The sequence below is a fragment of the Macaca fascicularis genome, chromosome 11 (genome assembly GCF_037993035.2).
Source record: "Macaca fascicularis isolate 582-1 chromosome 11, T2T-MFA8v1.1".
Classification (NCBI taxonomy): Eukaryota; Metazoa; Chordata; class Mammalia; order Primates; family Cercopithecidae; genus Macaca; species Macaca fascicularis.
In genome coordinates, this window is record NC_088385.1 from 112,137,052 (window position 1) to 112,162,327 (window position 25,276).

General features: G+C 43.2%; 1 protein-coding gene across 14 annotated transcripts in view; it reads right to left on the minus strand.

Annotated features, from left to right (window-relative positions):
* APPL2 (adaptor protein, phosphotyrosine interacting with PH domain and leucine zipper 2) overlaps positions 1–25,276 on the minus strand; it is a 62,288-nt gene that overhangs the window by 3,751 nt on the left and 33,261 nt on the right. For 12 of the 14 annotated variants that reach the window (XM_065524741.1, XM_074007666.1, XM_065524740.1 and 9 more), the window contains 10 exons: positions 20,891–21,049; positions 19,272–19,460; positions 17,154–17,196; positions 17,014–17,070; positions 16,830–16,918; positions 11,588–11,752; positions 11,369–11,421; positions 9,884–10,058; positions 490–526; positions 158–298 (listed from right to left, as the gene is read on the minus strand). In XM_065524741.1, the coding sequence (XP_065380813.1) occupies positions 158–298; positions 490–526; positions 9,884–10,058; positions 11,369–11,421; positions 11,588–11,752; positions 16,830–16,918; positions 17,014–17,070; positions 17,154–17,196; positions 19,272–19,460; positions 20,891–21,049 (1,108 nt within the window). The remainder of the gene's footprint in view (positions 1–157; positions 299–489; positions 527–9,883; positions 10,059–11,368; positions 11,422–11,587; positions 11,753–16,829; positions 16,919–17,013; positions 17,071–17,153; positions 17,197–19,271; positions 19,461–20,890; positions 21,050–25,276) is intronic. The other 2 variants (XR_012420563.1, XR_012420562.1) reach the window with 1 other exon arrangement.

Genomic DNA, 25,276 nt, shown 5'->3' on the forward strand with positions numbered 1-25,276 from the left:
GTGAGGCCTTCTTAGGAGGTATTAACTGAACTCCTGGATGGAGACATGCAGAATAATCAACTAAATATCCAATGAGGTAATGCCAGAAAACTCTTTTAAAATGGACTTGTTTGGACTGAGATATTTATATTATGAGATCTTCACATGAAAAAGAGACCTTTTCGCCTTCTGAGTTGCTTTCAAAAATGTATGTACTCAGAGATTCTTCTCCAGTGGATTCAGGAATGCGGATGACAAAACCAACCAGTCTCTTGTTTTCTTGATGAGCAGCAAATTGTGTGACACTGGTAAGTTCAAACTGGGGGGAAAAAAAGGAAACAGATCATACAACTACTAGAATTAAAAACTGACAAGGTTACTCTCTGGAAAAGTCATGAGAAAAAGTGTCCTATTAGTGGCAGATCTTTATTAAGTGCCTAGGCTGTGTTTAAGGTAGATACAAAGGTGAATTAAGGAGTAATCACTAATGAACCTGTATGAGGTACTTACATTGGCCCTTGATACTTGAGTCTGTGGATCTATCAACCTGAAATTTTAAAAGATACATTATATCACAAATGTTGGATAAACTGAATATTCCTAGAAGAGTTTGTAGAAGTCCAGAATAAAATAAAACAAATTCCCCCAAATAGAGAGAGAGAGAAAGCCTGTTTGAGGATGAGGCAAGATAGCTCTGTGTGACCGCATGTCCTGCTTTCTGCTTTACGGAACCTGTGTAGCTAGAGCTCAGGGTATCTATCATGGAAGATTATACAGCAACTTACCCAAAAAGACAGCATTATAATTCTCAATAGATCTGCTGTATAATATGGATGGATTATATTCTGTACAGCCTCCCTCTCAGCAAACATCCACTGGCAACTTTAATGTCCCTGGAGTACTAGATCAACTTAGTCTAAATTTAACATTCTTGAAAAAGATGGGGTAGGGGTGAGAGAATACTGAAGGGCTTTTGACTCTTCAGTTTGGGTAAAAGAGGAATAATGTTTAACAAGGTATTCCAGAATATATTTCCTTTTTTTTTTTTTTGTATTTACTATTTATTTATTCTGAGACAGAGTCTTGCTGTCACACAGGCTGGAGTGCAGCAGTGCAATCTTGGCTCACTGCAACCTCTGTCCCCCGGGTTCAAGTGATTGTCCTGCTTCAGCCTCCCGAGTAGCTGGGATTACAGGTGTCAGCCACCATGCCCGGCTAATTTTTGTATTTTTAGTAGAAATGGGGTTTCACCATGTTGGCCAGGCTGGTGAACTCCTGACCTCAGGGGATCTGCCTGCCTCAGTCTCCCAAAGTGCTGGGATTACAGGCATGAACCACCACGCCGGGCCTTCAGAATATATTTCTTTAACAGTATTTTAAGCATCATCTAATAATCAGGTTGACATATCCTAGAAAATAAACTATATGAGAATTTATTCCTATCTTAGATAAGTAGGTATAAATTTCTACTGTATTGTACTCGTGTTGGAATAATTAACATGGTATTATAAATTATTACTATACATTTTATAGGTCAAAGCAAAAATATAGTTTGTGGAAAAAATGGTTATGATTCCATTTATCTGTTAAATGCTCAGATCTATAGAGATGGCAATTTTAGTGGTTAGTGGTTTCCTAGGGCTGGGTGGGTTGCCAGGGGATAATGGATATTCTTTCTGAGGTGATGAAAATGTTCTAAAATTGATTGTGGTGATGGTTGTACAACTCTGAATATACTAGAAACCACTGAATTGTACATTTAAATTGTATGATACGTGAATTATATCTCAGGAAAACTGTTACCTCCCCCCGACCAAAAGGCTACAGTTTGAAATACATGCAGTTATACTTATTAAACCGTAAGACTTATCAGAGAACTCGAGATTGAGTGTTCTATCCTGGCCCCTCACCTGATCTTATGCAAGTCACCGGGACTTCTTAAAACTGGTTCATCTGTAAAACTGTGGTAAGAATCCCCACTTCCAAGAGGTGGTTATACAGTTAATGAGAAATGTGTATGGGAATTTAAGTAGACAAAGCTTAAGAAATGTTACTTTTATGTCCCTATTAATGGGTATGAATTTAATTTTTTGAATATAGATCATAAACAATTTCCCTCAAGTTGGAATAACTTTCATAGGTATTTTGTAAAATTCCCTTATAAGTGAAAACTTAATACATGCATATTTTGTGGGTCACTTTTAGAAGTTTGCTGTTTAAATCAGGTAACCTAGATTTCTCTTTTATTATTATTATACTTTAAGTTCTGAGATACATGTGCAGAACGTGCAGGTTTGTTTCATAGGTATATATGTGCCATGGTGGTTTGCTGCACCCATCAACCCATCATCTACATTAGGTATTTCTCCTAATGCTATCACTCCTCTTGACCCTACCCACCAACAGGCCCCAGTGTGTGATGTTCCCCTCCCTGTGCCTATATGTTCTCATTGTTCAGCTCCTACTTGTGAGTGAGAACATGTTGTCGTTGATTTTCTGTTCCTGTGTTAATTTGCTGAGAATGATGGTTTCCAGCTTCATCCATGTCCCTGCAAAGGACATGAAGTCATTCTTTTTTATGGCTGCATAGTATTCCATGGTGTATATGTGCCACACTTTCTTTATCCAGTCTATCATTGATGGGCATTTGGGTTGGTTCCAAGTCTGCTATTGTGAATAGTGGTGCAATAAACATAATGTGCATGTGTCTTTATAGAATGATTTATAGTCCTTCGGGTATATACCCAGTAATGGGATTGCTGGGTCAAATGGTATTTCTAGTTCTAGATCCTTGAGGAATCGCCACACTGTCTTCAACAATGGTTGAACTAATTTACACTCTCACCAACAGTGTAAAAGCGTTCCTATTTCTCCACATCCTCTCCAGCATCTGTTGTTTCCTGACTTTTTAGTGATTGCCATTCTAACTAGTGTGAGATGGTATCTCATTGTGGTTTTGATTTGCATTTCCCTAATGACCAGTGATGATGAGCTTTTTTTCACATTTGTTGTCCACATAAATGTATTCTTTGGAAAAGTGTCTGTTCATATCCTTCACCCACTTTTTGATGGGTTTATTCTTGTAAATGTGTTTAAGTTCTTTATAGATTATGGATATTAGCCCTCTGTCAGATGGATAGCAAAAATTTTCTCCCATTCTGTATGTTGCCTGTTCACTCTGATGATAGTTTCTTTTGCTGTGCAGAAGCTCTTTAGTTTAATTAGACCCCATTTATCAATTTTGGCTTTTGTTGCCATTGCTTTTGGTGTTTTAGTCATGAACTCTTTGCCCATACCTATGTCCTGAATGGTATTGCCTAGGTTTTCTTCTAGGGATTTTATAGTTTTAGGTCTTACATTTAAATCTTTAATCCATCTTGACTTAATTTTTGTATAAGGTGTTAAAGAAGGGGTCCAGTTTCAGTTTTCTGCATATGGCTAGCCAATTTTCCCAACATCATTTATTAAATAGGGAGTCCTTTCCCCATTGCTTGTTTTTGTCAGGTTTTTCCAAGATCAGATGGTCATAGATGTGTGTTGTTATTTCTGAGGGCTCTGTTCTGTTCCATTGGTCTATATCTCTGTTTTGGTACCAGTACCATGCTGTTTTGGTTACTGTAGCCTTGTAGTATAGTTTGAAGTCAGGCAGCATGATGCCTCCAGCTTTGTTCTTTTTGCTTAGGATTGTCTTGGCTATGTGGGCTCTTTTTTGGTTCCATATGAAATTTAAAGTAGTTTTCTTCTAATTGTTAAGAAAGTCAATGGTAGCTTGATGGGAATAGCACTGTTACTTTGGGCAGCATGGCCATTTTCACAATATTGATTCTTCCTATCCATGAGCATGGCATGTTTTTCCATTTGTGTCCTCTCTTATTTCGTTGAGCAGTGGTTTGTAGTTCTCCTTGAAAAGGTCCTTCACTTCTGTTGTAAGTTGTATTCCCAGGTATTTTATACTCTTAGTTAACAACTGTGAATGGGAGTTCATTCATGATTTGGGCTGTTTGTGTATCATTGGTGTCTAGGAATGCGTGTGATTTTTGCACAGTGATTTTGTATCCTGAGACTGCTGAAGTTGCTAATCAGCTTAAGGAGTTTTGGGGCTGAGATGATGGGGTTTTCTAAATATACAATCATGTCATCTGTAAACAGAGATAATTTACTTTTTCTCTTCCAATTTGAATATCCTTTATTGCTTTCTCTTGCCTGACTGCCCTGGCCAGAACTTCCAATATTATGTTGAATAGGAGTGCTGAGAGAGGGCATCCTTGTCTTATGCCAATTTTCAAAGGGAGTACTTCCAGTTTTTGCCCATTCAGCATGATATTGGCTGTGGGTTTGTCATAAACAGCTCTTATTATTTTGAGATATGTTCCATCAATACCTAGTTTATTCAGTGTATTTAGCATGAAGGGGTGCTGAATTTTATCAAAGGCCTTTTCAGCATCTATTGAGATAATCGTGGTTTTTGTCATTGGTTCTGTTTATGTGATGGATTACATTTATTGTTTTGTGCATGTTGACTGGCCTTGCATCCCAGGGATGAAGCTGACTTGATCATGGTGGATAAGCTTTTTAATGTGCTGCTGGATTCAGTTTGCTGGTATTTTATTGAGGATTTTCGCATTGATGTTCATCAGGGATACTGCCCTGAAATTTTCTTTTTTTGTTGTGTCTCTGCCAGGTTTTGGTATCAGGATGACGCTGGCTTCATAAAATGAGTTAGGGAGGAGTCCCTCTTTTTCTATTGTTAGGAATACTTTTAGAAGGAATGGTACCAGCTCCTCTTTGTAACTGTGGTAGAATTTGGCTGTGAATCCGTCTGGCCCTGGGCTTTTTTTGGTTGGCAGGCTATTAATTAATGCCTCAATTTCAGAACTTGTTATCGGTCTATTCAGGGATTTGATTTCTTCCTGGTTTAATCTTGGGAGGGTGTATGTGTCCAGGAATTTATCCATTTCTTCTAGATTTTCTAGTTTATTTGTGTAGAGGTGTTTATAGTATTCTCTGTTGGTAGTTTGATTTCTCTGGGATCAGTGGTGATATCCCCTTTAGCATTTTTTATTGTGTCTATTTGATTCTCTCTTTTCTTCTTTATTAGTCTGGTTAGTGGTCTATCAATTTTGTTAATCTTTTAAAAAAACCAGCTCCTGGATTCATTGATTTTTGAAGAGCTTTTCGTGTCTCTATCTCCTTCAGTTCTGCTCTGATCTTAGTTATTTCTTGTCTTCTGCTAGCTTTTGAATTTGTTTGCTCTTGCTTCTCTAGTTTTTTTGAGGTGGAGTTTTGCTCTTGTTGCCCAGGCTGGAGTGCAATGGCATGATCTCAGCTTCCTGCAACCTCCACCTCCCTGGGTTCAAGCGATTCTCCTGCTCCAGTCTCTCCAATAGCTGGGATTACAGGCGCCTGTCACCACACCTAGCAAATTTTTTGTATTTTTAGTAGAGACAGGGTTTCATCATGTTGGCCAGGCTGGTCTCGAACTCCTGACTTCAGGTGATCCACCTGCCTCGGCCTCCCAAAGTGTTGGGATTACAGGCATGGGCCACGGTGCCCAACCTAGTTCTTTTAATTGTAATGTTAGGGTGTCGACTTTAGATCCTTCCCACTTTATCCTGTGGGCATTTAGTGCTATAAATTTCCCTCTAAACACTGCTTCAGCTGTGTCCCAGAGATTCTGGTACGTTGTGTCCTTGTTCTCATTGGTTTCAAAGAATTTATTTATTTTTGCCTGAATTTCATTATTTATTTACTCAGTAGTCATTCAGGAGCAGGTTGTTCAGTTTCCATGTAGTTGTGCAGTTTTGAATGACTTTCTTACTCCAGAGTTCTAATTTGATTGCACTGTGGTCTGAGAGACAGTTTGTTGTGATTTCTGTTCTTTTGCATTTACTGAGTAGTATTTTACTTCCAATTATGTAGTCAATTTTAGAATAAGTGCGATGTGGTGCTGAGAAGAATGTATATTCTGTTGATTTGGGATGGAGCGTTCTGTATTTGGTCCAGAGCTGAGTTTAAGTCCTGAATATCCTTGTTAATTTTCTGTCTTGTTTATCTAATATTGACAGTGGGATGTTAAAGTCTCCCAATATTATTGTGTGGGAGTCTACGTTTCTTTGTCGGTCTCTAAGAACTTGCTTTATGAATCTGGGTGCTCCTGTATTAGGTATATATATATTTAGTATAGTTAGCTCTTCTTGTTGCACTGATCCCCTTACCATATGTAATGCCCTTGTCTTTTTTGATCTTTGTTGGTTTCAAGTCTGTTTATCAGAGACTAGGATTTCAACCCCTGCTTTTTTTTCTTTTGTTTTTTTGCTTTCCATTTGCTTGGTAAATCTTCCTCCTTCCCTTTATTTTGAGCCTATGTGTGTCTTTGCACATGAGATGGGTCTCCTGAATACAGCACACTGATGGGTCTTGCCTCTTTATCCAATGTGCCAGTCTGTGTCTTTTAATTGGGACATTTAGCCTGTTTACATTTAAGGTTAATATTGTTATGTGTGAATGTGACCCGGTCATTATGATGGTAGCTGGTTATTTTGCCTATTAGTTGATGCAGTTTCTTCATAGTGCTGACGGTTTTTACATTTTGGTATGTTTTCGCAGTGGCTGGTACTGGCTTTTCCTTTCCATATTTAGTGCTTCCTTCAGGAGCTCTTGTAAGGCAGGTGTGGTGGTGACATCATCCTTCAGCATTTGCTTGTCTGTAAAGGATTTTATTTCTCCTTCGCTTATGAAGCTTAGTTTGGCTGGATATGAAATTCTGGGTTAAAAATTCTTTAAGAATGTTAAATGTGTGCCCCCACTCTTTTCTGGGTTGTAGGGTTTCTGCAGAGAAATCTGCTGTTAGTCTGATGGGTTTCCCTTTGTGGGTAACCTGACCTTTCTCTCTGGCTGCCCTTAACATTTTTTTCTTCATCTCAACCTTGGTGAATCTGACGATTATGTGTCTTGCAGTTGCTCTTCTCGAGGAGTATCTTTGTGGTGTCTTCTGTATTTCCTGAATTGAATGTTGGCCTGTTTTGCTAGGTTGGGGAAGTTCTCCTGGAGAATATCCTGAAGAGTGTTTCCTAACTTGGTTCCATTCTCCTTGTCACTTTCAGGTACACCAATCAAAAGTAGGTTTGGTCTTTTCACATAGTCCCGTATTTCTTAGAGGCTTTGTTCATTCATTTTCATTCTTTTTTCTCTAATCTTGTCTTTACACTTTTATTTCATTAAGTTAATCTTCAATCTCTGGTATCCTTTCTTCCACCTGATCAGTTTGGCTACTGATACTTGTGTATGCTTCACACAGTTCTCGTGCTGTGTTTTTAATCTCCATCCATAGGCTGTACCCACTGTCTAACCAGTCCCAATGAGATGAGCTAGGTACCTCAGTTGGAAATGCAGAAATCACCTGCCTTCTGCGTTGGTCTCGCTGGGAGCTGCAGACTGGAGCTGTTCCTATTCAGGCATCTTGTCTGAGAATTGATTTTTCTTTTTCAATCTTCTGATTTTCTGTGATTCCACTGCAGGGGTATGTTTACCGTGGTGACATATGCATAGCGTCAGATTTATCATTAATGATGTTTAGTGTCTTCATAACTTTGTGCAGCCATTACCACTATCTAGTCCTAGGACATTTTTATCATCCCAGAGGAAACTTCATCTCCATTAAGAAGTTACTCATTCCTCCTCCCACCCTCTGGCAATCTCCAGTCTGTCTTCTGTCTCTATGGATTTGCCTATTCTGGATATTTCATATAAACAGAACCCTACAGTATGTTGCCTTTTGTATCTGGCTTCCTTCACTTAGCACAATGTTTTCATCATTCATCCATGTTGTAGCACATATCGGTCCTTTGTTCCTTTTTAAGGCCAAATAATATTCCATCATACGTATATACAGGTGGAGTATCCTGTATCTGAAATTGTTTTGGATTTCAGCTTCTTTTTCAGATTTTAGAATACTTGCATTATATTTACTAGGATGAGCATCTCAAAATCCAAAATGCTCCAATGAGCATCTCCTTTGAGCATCAAGTTGGCACTCAAAAAGTTTCAGATTTTGGAACATTTGAGATTTCCCCATTTGGAATGCTCAACTCTACCATATTTTGTTGATCCATTCATTTGCTGTTGGGCATTTGTATTATTTCCACCATTTGGATATCATGAAAAGGACTGCTATGAGCATTTGCGTATAAGTTTTTGTTTGAACACCTGTATTTAATTCTTTTGGGTAACTACCCAGGAGCCCACCAAACTATTTTTTCACAGCAGCTGAACCATTTTATATTCCCACCAGCAATGGGTTCCAGTTTCTTCACATCCTTGTAAACGCTTATTTTCCATTAAATATATATGAGATATATAAATATATGTATGATATATATAAATATATACACATCTATGAGACAGAGTGTGCATGTGCCATCTTGATATGGAGTGACATATCTCATTGTGGATTTGCTTTGCATTTCCTTAATAACACATAGCATCTTTTCATGTGCTCATTGGCCATTTGTAGATGATCTTTGGAGAAATGTCTATTTCAAGTCCTTGGTCCATTTTTTAATTGGGTTGTCTTTCTGTTGAGTTTTATAAGAGTTCTTTGTGTATTTTGTGTACTACATCCATATTAGATAGAATTTGTGAATACTTTTTTCCCATTCTGTAGGTTGTCTTTTCATTTTGATGTGCTGTGGTTTTTCACAGTACTTTTACATATATTTTCCTTTGATCTTTTTGGTGGAAATTATTCCAGGACCATTAGGATTATAAGAACCATGAGCCCATTTCTGTAAAAGGTCCAGGACATACTGAAAGAAAAGCTTTAAGTAAATATAAGGTTTTATTAATAAGAACTTAATTCTCAGATGACGTTCATAATAAATGAAAAGAATGGGCTTAATGAATGGAAGAAGCTATATCCTGATTTTTGCTATAGCCCTAGTTACCTTTTTTGAAGCTAACGTTCATTGAGCACTTTTAATGGGCCACTGAATTGTAAATGTTTTACATATATTAGCACATTTATTCCTCATGACATTTATTTCTCATGACAACAGTGGAGGGTGTAAATAGTTATTTTCATTTTACAGCTGAAAAAACTGAGGTACAGAGCCTCCAAAACTTGCTTAAGGTCACATAACTAAGAAATGCTGAAGCCAGGAGTAAACTGAGACATTCTGGCTCTAAAGCAGTGCTGTCCCTGAGAAATGTAATGGAAGCCTTATACGTCATTGAAGCTTTCCCAGCAGCCACATTAAGTGAAAAGTAACACATGAAATTAATTTTACTTAATCTAGTATATATAAAATATTACCAGACACGTGATTAACCTAAAAAATTAGTGAGATGTTTTACATTCTAAATCTTAGAAATTTGGTATGTATTTAACACTGAAAACACATCTCAGTTCAGGCTAGTTATGATGCAGATGCTACCTGTGGCTACTGTATCATACGCCCAGGTTCATAACCAGGACTTTGGTCATATCTGAAACCCAGATCATATTACCTGAAACCCTAAATCATGTAGTTAATATGGCCTGCTCTCTCTGTGAAGGCCAAGTTATTTAGGCAGATTTGGCAGATTTTTTAGTTTTTTTCCCCATTATTTTTATAAATAGTACTCTCAGAAAAAAAACCTTCCATTTTCAAGCTCTGACATATAGAGAATAAGTCTAGTGTGATAGCATCTTGTTGAACAACAATATTCACTCACCACTGAATTTTTGAAGATACCAGTTCTTGTCTCTAAGGGAGCACTTTCTAGGCTATCTGTCTTATGTAAAAAATAGTGGGGGCAAAACCAACAGCAGTCTCTTCATTCCAACACTAACATTTCAGATGGGTGAATTAGCCTTAAAAGGGTTAGCTGAAGCCATAAGAAAGTCTGAAAATAAAACTGAATGTACCTCAAAGATTGACTGGTGACCATCAGATGGGATTCTGTCATGCGGAAGATGTTATGAATAGCCCGAGCAGCCAATACTTGTCTCATCGCTTCATAAATCACTTCGGTAGTGCTGTCTGTTTTAACTGCCATTGATCCCAAAAACCGAACTATAAACATCTGCTGCAAAAGAGAATCTGCAAGACAGCATTTTCCACTCAGGATCTCATTTACTTCCTGCTGCTGTTGATCTGCACACCAGTGTCAGATGTGCTGGTTTTGCCTGCTTTCTGTGGAGGAGCTTCTACCAAAATTTCTCAGTATCGCTTTTATAAGCCCAATATTGCCAAAGCTCTGCCTCTTCCATTGTCTACATTTTGTCAGTTTGTTTGTCAGTTCATTAGACTAAAAAGGCTTTTCTTCATCTATAAAATGAGATGATGGTGGTACCAGATGAACATCCTTCTAATGCTGAAACTCTAGGTGACTACAGTGTACCTTTTCTCTGAAAGAGTGCGTTGACTAGACAATAGAAGATTCATTACTTTGGCCCACTGATAAAGTCCTCTTAGAAAGGAAAAGTCATTTGCAGGATATAAGATCTCATGTTGGGTCTCATGCAATTCATACTTCATGCGTATTACTGAAAGGCAGTGACGATGTTTAGCCTAATGGAAGTAGCACTGGCTGCTGACAGTGGCGCATAACTTGACAAAACTGACTCCCAGCAACCATAACTAGAAGATCAAAGAAGGTTTTTCTTTTTTTTTTTTGAGACGGTCTCACTCTGTAGCCCAGGCTGGAGTGCAATGGTGTGATTTCAGCTCACTGCAACCTCCGCCTCCTGGGTTCAAGTGATTCGGACATCTCAGCCTCCTGAGTAGATAGGATTACAGGCGCCCATCACCACACCTGGCTAATTTTTGTTTTTTGTTTTTTTTTTGTAGAGACGGGGTCTCACTGTGTTGCCCATGCTGGTCTTGAACTCCTAAGCTCAGGTGATCCACCCGCCTCGGCCTCCAAAAGTGCTGGGATTACAGGCGTGAGCCAGCATGCCAGCCATCAGATATGTTCTTAAGTACATTGTAAGAATGTAAAAAAACCAAACATTTGAATTTGAAAGACCTAAATATCATTCATTTGTGTCATCTTCAAATTCAAGAACAAGTTATTTGTGCTTTTGGTTTTCTAAAATGAAATAGCATATTTCCAATTCACCAAGCCTGCATTTGAATGTGATAACAGATTCAGATTTCACATTTCTATGCTATGCTACAAAAAGGCTATGGCTAACAGTGAAATAGCTGTAAATGGTCTTTCAGCTACCCTTCAGTTTTTATCGAAGACTTGCCTCCATTGCAGATATCTTACTAAACTTTCAGAAAGAACAAATCTTCAATTCATATTCCTAATCGTAGCTCTCTAAAACATGATTTCACATCTTATTTCGATGGCCCTTGTCATCTTGTGCAGGGGAAAGAATAAGGACACCAAACTAGTCACTTACCTTCTGCTTCTGGAAATGACTCATCCTCAGTTTCACCAAAAGGGTTGGTACGCCTAGGGGAATAGCCAGAGTTGAACAAACACGACAGCAGCAGCTAGAAGGGCACTTATCACTTGAACTGGAAGTCAGAATGGCAACAGTCTTTGGTGGTGGAGGGGGACACAAGAGACCTCAAATTTACTTTCAGTTCTCCCAGATATAACCTCTCTCAGTCCATACCTGCTCCCTCTGTTCTGATCAAGGAATTCTGTAGCAGGAAGCACAATATCGAATTGAATCGGCGTTCCAGGCGCTATCAGCTCCTCTGCTTCAGGTAGACTGGCTGTTGCTTTGGGAACAATCTTGTCATTTTCATTTTCCATCTCTGAATTTTTCAGGTTCTGGCTGAAGGGGACAAAATCAGTTCCCTTAACCTTATGCTTTTATAATCAAGTGAATACTTGTTGAAGGCTGAGGTAACTTTTATGAATGAAAATACAAGGGGAAAAGATTTAACTCAATCCCTTAATCCATTCTACAAATAAACCTTCTTCAAACTTCATTCATATCCTTGGCTAAAAACCCTCAGACTGCCCCATTTCCTGCAGTTCTCTCTGCTGCACAGCATCCTGCACTGTGCTACTAATTTTCTGTTTGTATCCTTCTCTGTGAGGCAGGTTTTGGAGGGCCTATGCTATAACTAAGTAATATGTATTCTTGCCACATAGTAGGCACTCAAAAATGTTAGCTGAATGGACTAAAGGTCCTGGCTTGGCATTTAATCACAATCTGGCTCTAATTTCCCAAAAGCCTCCATTTCCACTCCTTTAATGCACCCTCTATGAGAGCTGTACCACACATACCATATGCTTTTCCTTATTTCCATCTTCATCTCAATTCTGCTGCTCACCCAACTCTCCCAACCCAGCTCAAATTCTTCCTCATCCACTAGGCCAGCCTGCACCCCTCCTCCCTCCTCTGATTCTTCTAAGTCACAGGCACAGTCTTGCAGCCCTGTGTGCCTCCTGAGCTTCACACTGTGCCCACACTCATTGCTGACATCGTGGCCCATCAAATACCGTGCTCTCTGCAGAGAGATTAATCAGGCACCAACATGTTCTCCTCTAGTCTCAGAATACTGTAATTTAACTTTTCAACATTTAAAAAATCTTTTCTCCCCAGCCAGACTATAAACTCCTTTAAAGGGCAAAGAATATCAACGTATTTTGATTTCTTTCATTGCATGGACCATAGAAAGCTCTCAGTGATCTTTCTGTTCACTGGATATGTCAATATTTTCCTATTTCTCAAACATGTCAATAACTGAATGTAGTGTATCAAACTACTTTACAACAGGTATTTGACAAATGATCATACTTACTGGAATGTGGATTGAAACACTGTACATAGGCTTGTAGACGGTCACTGCAAGGCAAGCCCTTGGAGACCACTTGGTCTGACCTCCATTGTTAACAGAAAAGGAAACTGAGGCCTCTGGAGAAATTAAGCAGTTTTGAAGGCACTCAGTTACCTGGTAGGCAAGCCAGATTAAAAACAGGGTCTCCTTACTGCCAGGGGGAGTGCATCCCCAGGATGTCATACTGCCTCAATAACCCTAAATGGGAGAGTCACATCTGCTGTTTGATCCTGTCTTTAAGAGAGGGCTGTAATATAATAAGTAGTAAGCACTGGAGAAAGCTATGAGTAGAAGCTTCAAGGGGAGAAAGTGAGTCCAAGATTTTGGCTCCCCAGAGAGTCAAAGTGGGGAGATAACAATCAAGATAGGGTGGGGCCAGGTTGTAGAGGGCCCTTATACCATCAGGTGGGGTCTAAACTTGACACAACAGTATAGGGAGCCACCAAAGACTCTGAACATAGGAGTGACATGATGTTAATTTTCACCTGTGTTCTCCATGTCACCAGCTCTAATGGACACTTTGCAGTCATCATAATTGACTTAAGGCATCTAACACAGCTGATCTCTCCTTGAACTCTTCTCTCTTGGTTTCTGCCGGTGCCACATTAATTTATAGAGTTTCCTCCTACCTTTCTTGATGTTCCTTTTCAATGTCTTTTGCAGGCTCCTTTTCTACCCTAACTGCTGGAGTTCTTTAGGATTCGGTTGCAGGCTCTGCTTTCCCCTCCCTCTCCTCTCTCCCATAGAGGACCTCATCCACTGCTGTTCAGTGCTGGGAGTCCCCGATTCATACACCCAGCCCAGACGTTTTCTTTGCACTCCACACCTGTATCATCCGTTGACTGCTTGACAACTCATATGGGATGTTTCATAGGCCTCTCATGCTTAACATGTCCAAAACTGAACTCTTCGTCTCTTTAAGAAACACCATCTGCCCAGGTGTTCAGCTCCAACTGGAGTCATCCTTTGATCTGTCCTTTTCTGTTTACGCTTATCCGTCAAGTCCAGTCCCATAGGTTTTACCTCCAGAGTAAGTCCACACCCATCTACTTTTCATCTCTGCCATGATCCTGGTCTAAACCACTATCATCTAATCCTGGGCTGCTGGGATGCCTCCTCACTGGCTCCTGACTTGCTCTGTTCTGTGTTCTCCAGAGCAGCCAGAGCTAACTTTGGAAAATGGAGAGTGGGTATCTCCATCTCCATCACAAACACACAGCTCTCAGAGCCCTTCCACAGCTCCCTGCATGCTTCCTTCATCATCAGTCCCTGCCACCCTCCCCACCACCCCATCATGCCCCATGATCTCCCTCTGCCTGCACTGTCCCGTTACGCTGCCTCCTTTCAGTTCCTCAGATATACTAAGCTCTTCTCTATCCTGTTACCTCCACAATTGCTACCAAGAACACACCACCTCTGGCTCTTTGCAAGAGTAGCCGCATCTTGTCTTTTACTTTGCAGCTTGAATATTATCTTCACAGCCAGGCCCTGCACAGGTCGCCTCTTCACCCTCCATGACAGCACCTCATCTCCTTAACGTCGAAGTGCTTCCCTCGTTTTAACTCAGTCTGTGCTTACCTTTTGCCTGTTCTCCCCAGTAATCTCTATGTTTCCTTACCTAGGCCAGCCCTGGGCAAATAGTAGATATTCAAATATTTGTTGAGTAGCTGGATAAATGAATGAACAGTAGATATATAGTAACTGCAGAATGAGGGAAGTCCACATATGATACTTGCTTAGAAGTAAATGGCAGTTTGTTCCCAAGAACACAATTTCTCTGCTTCTTTCCCCCCACTGTCATCAAAACATTGCTTTATTCTTAGTGGGATGACCCTAACAGAGAGAGTAGCCCTCTCCCCACAGCTCTAGGGCCATCTGGCAGCCACATCTGTCCCCCATCCAATCACTGGGCTAATTCAGCCGGCTGGCTAGAGTCATTTTTCTCCCCCAGGGAGTGTTCTGTGTCCCTTCTGTGGGATCCTTTTGGTCTAAGAATGGGATTTGCTGATTCTAGAATAGGGGAGAAAAAAATCAGTTACTGAATAATTAAATATGGGCTGCAAATTGTCTTTTTAGGAAACCTATCACACCTTCTAATTCCGAACCCTCCTAAACTATCCATCAGCACCCTTGAGAGATGGCATATCAGAGCTAGAAGGGTCCTAGGAGGTCAGCTAGTTCCTTGTATGTTACAAGGCTGAGAAGACGAAGGCCCAGAGCGTTTACTGACTTACTCAGGGACACCTAGCTGTGTATAACACAAGGCAGAGCTATCCTCAGAACCCATGTCTCTCAACTGCAGGTCTGGTATTCCCTCCACTGTGCGTATCAAACATTTTTGTAACTTTACAAAGCGAAGACATACATTTACCCAGGAGAAGGCTACAGGATTAACCCTCACTGACTGGATGGACTTTAGTTCCACTTCCTTTCATGTAGTATCTACCTTAGAGTTCCATTTCATAAAGCATGCTACTTGTATAAACTGTTAAATCCTTAAGTTACGGTGAAATATTTCTCGGACTTGTTGCCTCTTCCTCCTCTTTTTTTAAAACACTTGTTTAAGTTCTCATGTTCTGCTTCACAGCTACTACTACATCAACATCCTACTGGGTCTTGCACTCTCCCCTTCTTCCCACAACCTGTATCCAATTTATCCTCCTCAGGTGCAGAACAGTCTTCCCAACCCTGGTTCTGACCATTGCCCATTTTCCCAAAACCTTCCGTTTTGTTCCACTGCCTGTAACTCCTAAAAAGGGCACCCAGGTCTTTCCAGTTAGACTCAAACCTATTTTCTGGCCTTACCTTCTCCCATTCCTTCTCAGGCACCCAGTGCCCAGCGTGTGAACACTGGCTCCACACTGCACAGATCCTGGGAAGTTACTTAACCCTGAGTTTTTAATGACTTCCTTCTGGGGTCATTAGATATTTGTAAAAAATGTAATGGGGTTCTTTCTACCATGCCACTAAAAGACGAACACCAAATATAGTCATAATTGTAATTTACCCTTTAATGCCAGGCTTTCATTAGTATGAAAATACAGCCCTCTACCATTTAACCAGATGGAAACTCCCATTAAGACAAAGGGTAGGATTCCTGGAATAAATCCTAAAGCAGAATTCAAAATGAGGAAAGCTGTATGCATGAAAATGTTTGCTCTAAATGATAACAGTAAACGCCGGGGAGATAACCTAAATAATCAATGGTTAATAAATGGTGGAATGGGCCAGGCACAGTGGCTCATGCCTATAATCCCAGCACTTTGGGAGGCCGAGGCGGGTGGATCACTTGAGGTGAGGAGTTCAAGACCAGCATGGCTAACACAGTGAAACCTCATCTCTACTAAAAAGACAAAAATTAGTCAGGTGTGGTCGCGGGCACCTGTAATCCCAGCTACTCGGGAGGATGAGGCAGGAGAATCACCTGAACCCGGGAAGTGGAGGTTGCAGTGAGCCGGGATTACGCCACTGCACTCCAGCCTAGGTGACAGAGTGAGACTCCATCTCAAAAAAAATTAAAAATAAATAAATAAGTAAATAAATAAATGATGGAATAGGGTGTAGTTACTAAAAGGAACAATTCTGAAAAATGTAGAAATAGTTAAAGTATGTGCGAATACAAAATAAATGTATGTATAAAACGATCACCGTATGTGCAGACTTATGGGCATTAATATGGATATATAAAAGGTGATTTTTTTTCCTTATTTAAAAAAAAAAATTTTGCTTTCGTTCAGTTACTTTGTTGAAGCTGACAGAAAATGTGGGGAGAACTCCTGACTAGCAGGCCCCTCCATGCATGTCCTGTTTGCTTGGACTGCAGCAGCACGGCCCAGTGGAAGGGACAGGGCTGCTGACATCAGACAGGCTTGACTCCTAGCTCTACCACTCACAACATGGTGTGAACATGGGCAGATGTTTAACTTTCCCAGCCAGCGTTACTGCTTCTGTTAAACAGGCTGAAAAACATGCCTTGGTTTGTGTGGATTAAGCAACAACTCATTTCATATTCCTAATCCATAATTTGGCTCCACAAAAGCAAGTTTTCCTTTGTCTTTTAGTTACCTGGGGCATGAGCTTTCTTGTTTTTTTCCAAAACTTGTAATGGGAGTCACTGCTTGCAGAGCGGTCTGATTCAACTTGATTGCGACTGCCTAAAAATCCACAGGAAGACACACTCAGTCCCAGGAGGTGGATGCTTACCTTCCAGGTTGAGAAAAGGGCTGAGATGCAGGCAACTGTTAATTACCTCAGGGTTGTCAGTCAGGTAGATCTGTCTGGAGATGTTGTTTATTGCACATATCCACTGTAGAGGACATTAAAAAAGAATACTGAATCCCAAAGTCACCCACCACACTAGGAAAGAAGGATGACAAACAAAATCTTTACCTCTTCATTTTCCTTTCTGCTCTCAGCCTGGAGGATTATTCCCCTGAAACAAAAGCATCTGAGTAATTAAGTACTTCCCCAATCTCAGTGACTGGGGATTATTCTACATAAACTGAACTTAGCTGGGGTGTGGGAGGAAACGGGCCACGAAGGCAGCATGATGAGAGGGAAAGAAAATGGGGTTCCAGGGCTAGGTATAGTGGCTCACGCCTGCAGTCCTAGCACTTTGGGAGGGCGAGGCAGGAGGATGGCTTGAGCCAAGGAATTCGAGACCAGCCTGGGCAACATGGCGAAACCCCCTCTCTACAAAAAATACAAAAATTAGCTGGGCGTGGTGGCGTGTGCCTATAGTCCTAGCTACTAGGCAGGCTGAAGTGGGAGGACTGATTGAGCCCAGGAGGTTGAGGCTGCAGTGAGTGGTGATTGTGCCACTGCACCCCAGCCTGGGTGACAGGGCAAGACCCTATCTCAAAAAAAAAAAGAAAAAAAAGAAAACGGGCTTGTAGATCTGGCTCTCCCTGATTCACTGTGTGATCTTGGACAAACACGGCCCTTTCCCTGGGCCTCAGCATATTCTTCTATGAAATCAGAAGGTGGGACTCAGATCTTCTAGCCCAAGTCTTTGATTCTACAGTGAGATTCATCTGTCGACCTCCTCTAATGATCCAAGATGACCAGGACTCCAAGCCCAGCCACTCCTCCACCATGCCCAAAGAAGGACTTGGCAGCCCATTCACTCCTTTCCCAGAACTGAAAAGTCTGCATATGGAGGCCGGGGAATAAGGTAACAGTAATACTGCCCTACCTTTGTGGAGGCTTTAACTCTATTTTTTTTTTTGAGACGGAGTTTCGCTCTTGTTGCCCAGGCTGGAGTGCAATGGTGTGATCTCGGCTCACCGCAACCTCCGCCTCCTGGGTTCAAGCGATTCTCCTGCCTCAGCCTCCCAAGTAGCTGAGATTACAGGCGCCCACCACCACTAACGCGCCCGGCCAATTTTGTATTTCCAGTAGAGACAGGGTTTCTCCACATCTGGTCATGCTGATCTCAAACTCCCGAGCTCAGGTGATCCCCCCGCCTCAGCCTTCCAAAGTGCTGGGATTTCAGGCGTGAGCCACCGCGCCCGGCCGAGGCTTTACCTCTTTAAAGAGACTCCACATCTGCCGGTTCCCTTGTTCCTCTCATCTGTGGCAGATGGGGCAACACAGATCTTATTTCTATTTTCTATCTGAGGAAAGTGAGGCCCAGAGGAGGTAACTGCAAAGGACCATGATGAGCATCCAGGAATCTCCATTCCCATCACCAAAGCAGGAAGGACGGGGTCTAAAGCTGCTCTGCCAAGCTGGGAGGACAGACATCATCCCAACGCCGTCCCCACCGCGCCCCCCTGCGGTTCACGTCAAATCTTAATAGAATGCAATGCCAGAAGAGCAGCTCTGATGACGGGCAGGGCCACTCCTCTCCCCAGGCAGGTGAACCCTGAAGCCCCTCCATGGGACTCCGAACTCCTTGGGGCAGTTTAAAAACCACTGCTCTGAGAGGGGATCCCACTGGGACGGGATCTACTGTGAACGACCACAGGCTGTGGATCGTTAAAGTACCACCTCTTTGGGGCCCCTCAGGTACACAGGGCGTGTGGGAACAGCATGGCAGCCGCCAATACTGCTGCAGCGGAGTGTACTTCTCACAACTCCCGCTTCTGCTGGAAAAATGGCCTTCTCAGGAAGGTCGTCCTTACCAAAATGCAGTTACCCTCCCCTGCCACAATCCAAACACAAATGCTTCTTTACAACAGGCTAGGAGTCGCTACAGCCTTCTCTCTCTCTCAGAATCTGTGCTAACACGCACGACTTCTGTTGCTGTCTCACACATGTAGGTCATCTCCAAAGCTACAGACAAACCCTCACTTATCTCCATATGGGATAAGACAGGCTGGATCCCTTATGGGTCACGTGGGCTTGTTGAAAGAGAGCAGAAAATCATCCTCCTGAAAGGTAAACAATACCCAGACTGGGGCCTCTCCCACAGAGGGCTGGCACGTAGGAATGAACTAGGAGGCCCCTGGCACGGGTGAAACCACTATACTCGTTCTCCTCCCAAATAAAACGCGTGAGACATACGATTTTCCATTGGGTGTGGTGATCTGGAAGCAGTAGCGCCGGTCTTCGCAATCCACGGCCATTACTGAGCAGTTGTCCAGGTCCTGGATCAAACCTCCAGCCACGGCTCCCCTGGGCTGACACATCAGATTCCCGCCTTGGGTGAAGAAATAAAGCCTCTCCCAGGTGGTAGTGACCAGCCCTGTTTTGCTGTGGGTTGTGTTTTAAAAAGCCCATTAGTACCAGAAAGCACCAGCCGCACCTCTAAGTCTTGCTGCCTCGTTATGGGTACTGGTGGCATTATAGAAATAATGTGTTTCTTTATATCGTTAAAGCAAAACTGCCCATTCAAGTGGAAAGAGCAGCAGAAGGGTACAATTTAGCTAGAATGATCTGGGAGATCACGGGCTCTGCTTCCAAGGGAGATACCAGTCCCAGGGCCGACCCCGCACTGCAGCCACACGCTGACTACTAAACCAGGAGATGGAACTAGAATGAGTCCACCACCATGAAGAACTGAACACCTGGAGAATCACTTCTCTGAGACCTGGAGCTGAGCTGCTCTGAATCTACTCACGGTTGCCTTAGCCCACAGCACCCACCGGTCCTAGGAGGCTCTCAACAGATTTGCTTTAACTGAAGGTCATTCTTGTTTTGTGGGCTGCTTACAAAAGGAAAATCTAGTTCCTGGCAAGTAACAACAGAACCCAGTGGGTTTTCTACGCCTGCAGAACTCCAGGGGACATTTAGCTTGTGATCGCTGCAAGTTCCCAGACCTTAGAGGTGCTCCAGCCTGCTAACAGCTGGCAATTCCTCTCCATGGACCCTCCACTGGGGGTTTTCAAATACTTTACTTGGCTCAGTATTTACAGAGTAGCAACTATGTCCAAAGGCACTGGTTTTCCTGTCCCAGTAATTTCCCCAAATGGCAGCGGCTGACATCTGAGTGCTCACTGCCTGGGAGGGATGAACACATTCAATCTAACTTCATAAAGCAGGTGCGGTTATCAGCTGCATTTTACACATGAAGAGATCAAGGCTCAGCCCAGCTGGGCTGTCTGATTCCAAAGTCAGTGCTTTTCACACCACACCATGACAATATCCTCTGCGCTCACAGAAGCACTTAAACCTGATCATCCCTTCCATTCAAAATGGACACTTAAAGACCCGAGTGGTAAATGTGTGACCCAATCAGTATGAATCGAACTGACTCTAAAAGCCTTCTGACGCTGCCTCTGGCTCGCGGGGAGGTCTCCAGCACATGGCTCTCACCCGCCAGCTGGTGTGGGGGAATTGGCATGACGGGATAAAAAATGTCAGTGGTCCAGGATGGTGACAGATAAGAGTGGTCTGTTTGCACATGGCCACAGTGACCAGAGACAAGGGTGGGCCACAGTGTCCTGGAGTCTACAGCACCGGGCTCTTAGAGGACTCATTCCAGCCCCATCTCTTAGTGCAGTTCAGTGCCTGGGCCCCAGAGGTTTCCTATGTTGCAAGTGGGAGGGCTGCTGTGATGGGAGTTCTTCCCAGTCTCACCCGCCCACCTCCCTCCGACTTTAATGGGGCATGTAAGATTGCTTTTCAGCCACTTCTTAGGGAAAACTGATTTCAGAAAAAGAGGCAGACGGTGGCGTTCTCACTTTCTGAGATTAAGGTAACCAGCCTTCTGGATGAGGTTCCTGTTGATCTGTGGTGCGGCCACATCAGAGTCTGGAGTGTAAACAGATTCATCAACAGAAAGGAACTCTTGCTGGGACACCCGCATCTTTTCCGCCTCGGCTTCCAGTTCTACCTGAATGCTTAAGACAGAAGGTGTTGGGTCAGTTACTCACTGCTGGCCAACCCAGCACTACTAAGAAGCCACTGGCAGCCATCACTCCACCCCCGCCAAGCTTCCGGCCTTACAGATGGAGCTGCCAGCCTCCTACAAGGCCACAACCCTCTACCCTTAGGCCCTGAAAACTATGAATCACAGAGACTCAATTTTGCAGTAGTAAATGTGTCTATATGACTGCTGTTTTAAAACAGAACCTAAGGAATGCCACTGACCTATGCTTGAACCCAGCTGAACAGTTCTGCTGCTGACAGAGGTGTCCATGCTTCGCACCGCTGATGCACATTTTTGGAGAAAAGCTTTGAGAAGCCCCTCCTCCAGGGCTGCTCACACAGGCAGCCTAAGCAAGTTCCAAGAAGGAAGGAATGAAATGGTAGTCAGGCCTCCCCTGCTCTTGGTTCAGGCAGGAGCGGTGCTGACAGGAAAATGACCAGGAAGTGGTACTAAGGTGCAACCACAAAGCCAAAGGCAATGCTTTTCCTTTTCTAACAGCCACAGATCTGCCCCGAGGCTGCGTGGGCTAGCAGGCCGAGGGCTGCCCACACAGGGGTAAGTGGACAGATGGCCTGGCTCTGGGACATTAGCCCCTGGTTTTCATGGAGGTGTGTGCTGAGGTGTGGAAATGGTGGCTGCCCTTTACCCCTACTAAGCTAGACCTCACCAGGCCACCCCACCCAGTTGTGACAGTCTGCCCAACAGGGCCCATCCATCTGAGAAATCACACTTTAGAGGAGGCTTCCTCTGCACTGTGTCACAGGAGACACGGCAATCACAGGGTTAAAATCAGAAGCAAACGGGGGGCCAGTGTTTCTCCACGTGAGCACCTCAGGATTCTCTCTCTTCTGTAATTAAGGAATGTTGGCTTGGGCATTCCATATTTCCCCACTCCCTATCTATCTATCTGTCTGTCTGTCTGTCTGTCTGTCTAGACTCTTGCTTTGGCTCGCTACAACCTCCGCCTCCTGGGTTCAAGCGATTCCCATGCCTCAGTCTCCCAAACAGCTGGGATTACAAGCATGCACCACCATACCCAGCTAATTTTTGTATTTTTAGTAGAGAAGGGGTTTCACTATGTTGGCCAGGCTGGTTTTGAACTCCTGGCCTCAAGTGACCCACCCACCTCGGCCTCCCAAAGTGTTAGGATTATGGCCGTGAGCCTCCGCTCCTGGTCAGCTCCTCGTCTTTAATGCAGCTCAATTTTGGCTTTTCTGACATTTGACTGGGATGATGGGGGACTCTACCATTGGTGGCCTTAGGACAGGTAAGCTGGAGGACAAACTTGATTAGCTTCGCCTGCTTGTCACTACCCTGGCTGAGAGAATGGAACGTGGAAGACCAAGCTCAGCACATAGGACAGGGGAGGAGAAAGGGGGAGGGGAGAAGGGGGAGGAGGGACCAAGAGCCTGTCAAGAGCTCAGGGTCAGCTTTTATGGGTGAGAAACCTCTTTGAAGATGTGATACAAAAGAAGGACCCCGTCCCCAGAAGGACACGGGCACCAACGAGGCATCTTGCGTACAACCCCAGGAGATTTTTAGTAGCTGACCTGCCTTCCCCTTCTCCCCTGCCCCACACAGACTCAGGCTCAAACACTGGGAGCTCATCCAAGGTTCCCGGGAACCAAAGGAACAGGGTTAAAATTAATTGCTTTCAACTGGTTCTCTTCACAGATATTAAAAAAAAAAGCATGTATATATACACACACACACACACACAATTATGTATCTGTTCATCTATAGATATGAGCTGCAGAAAGGTAGAACTGTATCACTATAGGGTTAGGGGATAAAGCTCTGCGGGGTGGCTGGAAACCATGCCGTGCTATCTGGAGTCCCACCACTGGATTCTGAATCCACCCCCACCGTGAAAGCACAGAGCACCTGTGGCATCATCCCCCGGGGAAGGGCTGCACAGCTTCAAGGCCACCACCAGATCCTGCTCTGAGGCCTCCCTGGGTGGGCTGGCCGCTCATGCATGGCAATGCGGCAGCAGAACCACCCCTTGGTTTGGAGAAGAGCGGTCATATTTACTCACCAACATGAAATGAAAACTTATAGGAAAAGTAGCACTCAAAACAGTACTTTAGTTATTCGAATCAAGTACTGCAAGGTTCAGTTTGGAAACCCCACCAGCTGCCTGTCACCCCATAGCTAAATACAGCTTGTCAGACAGAGGGGGTGACTCGCAGAGCCAGCCCCAGCCGGCACAGAGAAGGCCATGTAGCCCAGGCGCAGCCTCTGACGTTAATGCCCGGGTTGTGGTTCTCTCAGGATGGCTGGTGCTATACTTGGGTTGGCCTAATAATGGTTCATGGAAATGCTGACAAGAAGGGAAGACACAGGCTCTAAGATCTGCAGAAAGAGGAAACCACGACATCTCACACGCATGGGCACAGATGTCCTCCTACCCATTCAGAAGATAATCAGGTGTGTGAAAAAAATTGAGGCATAGATGATGGTTCTTCCAGAAACATAGAAGGCCGAGGAATTCTAAGAGTTAAAGCAGGATGAGGAAGAGACAGTGAAAGATGAGGGAGAGAATGGGAGAAAATTTTTGCTATCTACTCATCTGACAAAGGGCTAATATCCAGAACCTACAAAGAACTCAAACAAATTTACAAGAAAAAAACAAACAACCCCATCAAAAAGTGGGCAAAGGATATGAACAGACATTTCTCAAAAGAAGACATTCAGACAGCCAACAGACACATGAAAAAATGCTCATCATCACTGGCCATCAGAGAAATGCAAATCAAAACCACAATGAGATACCATCTCACACCAGTTAGAATGGCGATCATTAAAAAGTCAGGAAACAACAGGTGCTAGAGAGGATGTGGAGAAATAGGAACACTTTTACACTGTTGGTGGGATTGTAAACTAGTTCAACCATTATGGAAAACAGTATGGCGATTCCTCAAGGATCTAGAACTAGATGTACCATATGACCCAGCCATCCCATTACTGGGTATATACCCAAAGGATTATAAATTATGCTGCTATAAAGACACATGCACACGTATGTTTATTGCAGCACTATTCACAATAGCAAAGACTTGGAATCAACCCAAATGTCCATCAGTGACAGATTGGATTAAGAAAATGTGGCACATATACACCATGGAATACTATGCAGCCATCAAAAAGGATGAGTTTGTGTCCTTTGTAGGGACATGGATGCAGCTGGAAACCATCATTCTTAGCAAACTATCACAAGAACAGAAAACCAAACACCGCATGTTCTCACTCATAGGTGGGAACTGAACAATGAGATCACTTGGACTCAGGAAGGGGAACATCACACACCGGGGCCTATCACGGGGAGGGGGGAGGGGGGAGGGATTGCATTGGGAGTTATACCTGATGTAAATGACGAGTTGATGGGTGCAGCACACCAACATGGCACAAGTATACATATGTAACAAACCTGCACGTTATGCACATGTACCCTATAACTTAAAGTATAATAATAATAAATAAATTAAAAAAAAAAAAAGTAAAAAAAAAAAAAAAAAAAAAAAAAAAAAAGAAAGAAAGATGAGGGAGAGAGGATAGTTTTACAAAGTGACCATTTAATAGCCTCTCATCTTCTACCTCCTCCTGACATTCCCAGGGGCTAAGAACCAAAGAAATTAAAAGGCAAGAAACTGCAATCAGATTTTACAAGTTGGTTTCTAGCATAATTATAAATAAAAGCTACATCACTCACTGCTGCCAATTATTCAGAGCAAAACAGCTCAGGGACCTGCAGGAAGGGGTACATGCTCTCGACTCCCTTTGCGTCTGTCTCAATGCTCAGCACTGGTTTTTCTTGGGACTGATTATTTTTGGAGCATTTCAGATAGACTTCTACCTAGATCAGTTCCCTTGGTTAGCCTTCATGAGGTGTGGTGAAACGCAACATCTTCAAGAAAATGAGCAACTTTCTTTTCATGTATCCACATGAAATAAAATTCCTATTACTTCCATTTTGTCTATTTGTCAATTACACACACACACACACACACACACACACACACACACACACACACACACACGGACCTATTTCTACACTCCAGAACTCGTGGCAAGCACTTGGGAAGCCCACGCCGTGCTCCGGATGGACCAAGCCTGAGGCTGCAGGGGCCAGGGCCCCCCGCAGAGCTCCCCGTCACGGAAGCTGGGGAGGGCGGGCGGCAGGGCGGCCACAGCCTCC